This window comes from Brachyhypopomus gauderio, unplaced genomic scaffold (assembly GCF_052324685.1).
Source record: "Brachyhypopomus gauderio isolate BG-103 unplaced genomic scaffold, BGAUD_0.2 sc34, whole genome shotgun sequence".
Classification (NCBI taxonomy): Eukaryota; Metazoa; Chordata; class Actinopteri; order Gymnotiformes; family Hypopomidae; genus Brachyhypopomus; species Brachyhypopomus gauderio.
Window position 1 is genome coordinate 798934 of NW_027506866.1, and position 1067 is coordinate 800000.

General features: G+C 46.3%; 1 protein-coding gene across 1 annotated transcript in view; it reads left to right on the forward strand.

Moving 5' to 3' along the window:
• The first annotated feature begins 628 nt into the window (after window positions 1-628).
• The window catches only part of LOC143485493 (uncharacterized), a 6422-nt gene continuing 5983 nt past the window's right edge, over window positions 629-1067 (forward strand). The window contains exons 1-2 of the mRNA XM_076984939.1: window positions 629-793; window positions 1065-1067. The exon at window positions 1065-1067 is cut by the window's right edge and continues 141 nt beyond it. Coding sequence (XP_076841054.1) covers window positions 629-793; window positions 1065-1067 — 168 coding nt within the window. The remainder of the gene's footprint in view (window positions 794-1064) is intronic.

Here is a 1067-nt window from a genome sequence, read left to right on the forward strand (position 1 = left end):
TAAGTGAGGGGACCTCAAAGTTTATTTGAGGTTAGGGTTTTATTTGAGGTCATGCGCCAGAGTGTTTCTTTCTTTCAGTGTTTCTTTTTGTCTTCTTCCTTTCCGTCCATCCATCCATCCATTTATCCATTCGTCTGTTAGTCTCAGGATGAGAAAGATGGAGAGAGAGAGGAAGATGAGAAGATGAGACCACAAGTGGCAGAGAGGTTGGTCTCACTAATGCTGTTGATACCAGAATGTGGTCAACACACGCACACACATGCATAGACACACACAGCTTTTGATAATTCAACTTCAATTCAGTTCAAAATTTGGACATCGTCCATGAACATTTTCATATTTAATCTTAAATCTACTTCTGTTGTGCAGTCAGATTGTGTGACTTCCAAGTCAGAATGCACAAATGCTCACAAGTTCAGCAAATTGACTCGGAGAATTTGACTTTGTTTCAATAAATTGTTTTAAGTGAGGAAATCACAATTGCATGTTTCTACTTTCAAGATACTGTATAATATCACTGAGGTGTGAACGTTTTCCATAAATTTCACCTGAAAGCCAAACATGTCTATAACTTTGTGAGTAGTGTGTGTGTCATGATTGGTAACATTACACTGTTGGGTGTTACAGGATGATGTTGGAGCCTTCCTCGCCTCCATCCTCTTCCTCACTCTCCAAACCCTCTGGTGGACTGCAAGAGCCACTGAAGAACAATAGCGCCCTCTGCTGGCTGAGGCCGGAGACGGTTCGCGGGACAGCAAGCAGGAGCAGCGTGGCAGAGGAGACTGAGCTGGACGTGGAGGAAGAAAAGACAAAGAGAGAGGAGGAGTGTGTGTGTGTGTGTGAGTGTGGTCAGCTGTCTGGTCTGTTGCAGGAGGTGAGGGAGGAGGTGCAGAGGGAGCACAGCAGGAAGCTGGAGCAGCTGTCGCAGGAGCACCAGGAGCAGCTCCTCACCCTCAGACACGAGCACCTGGAGGAGGTGCAGTAGGGAGAATTCATTTACTCACAGCTCAGTGATCACCTGAGAGGCCAAGCCAATGTGTGTTCATCACACGGTGTGTGTGCAGGAG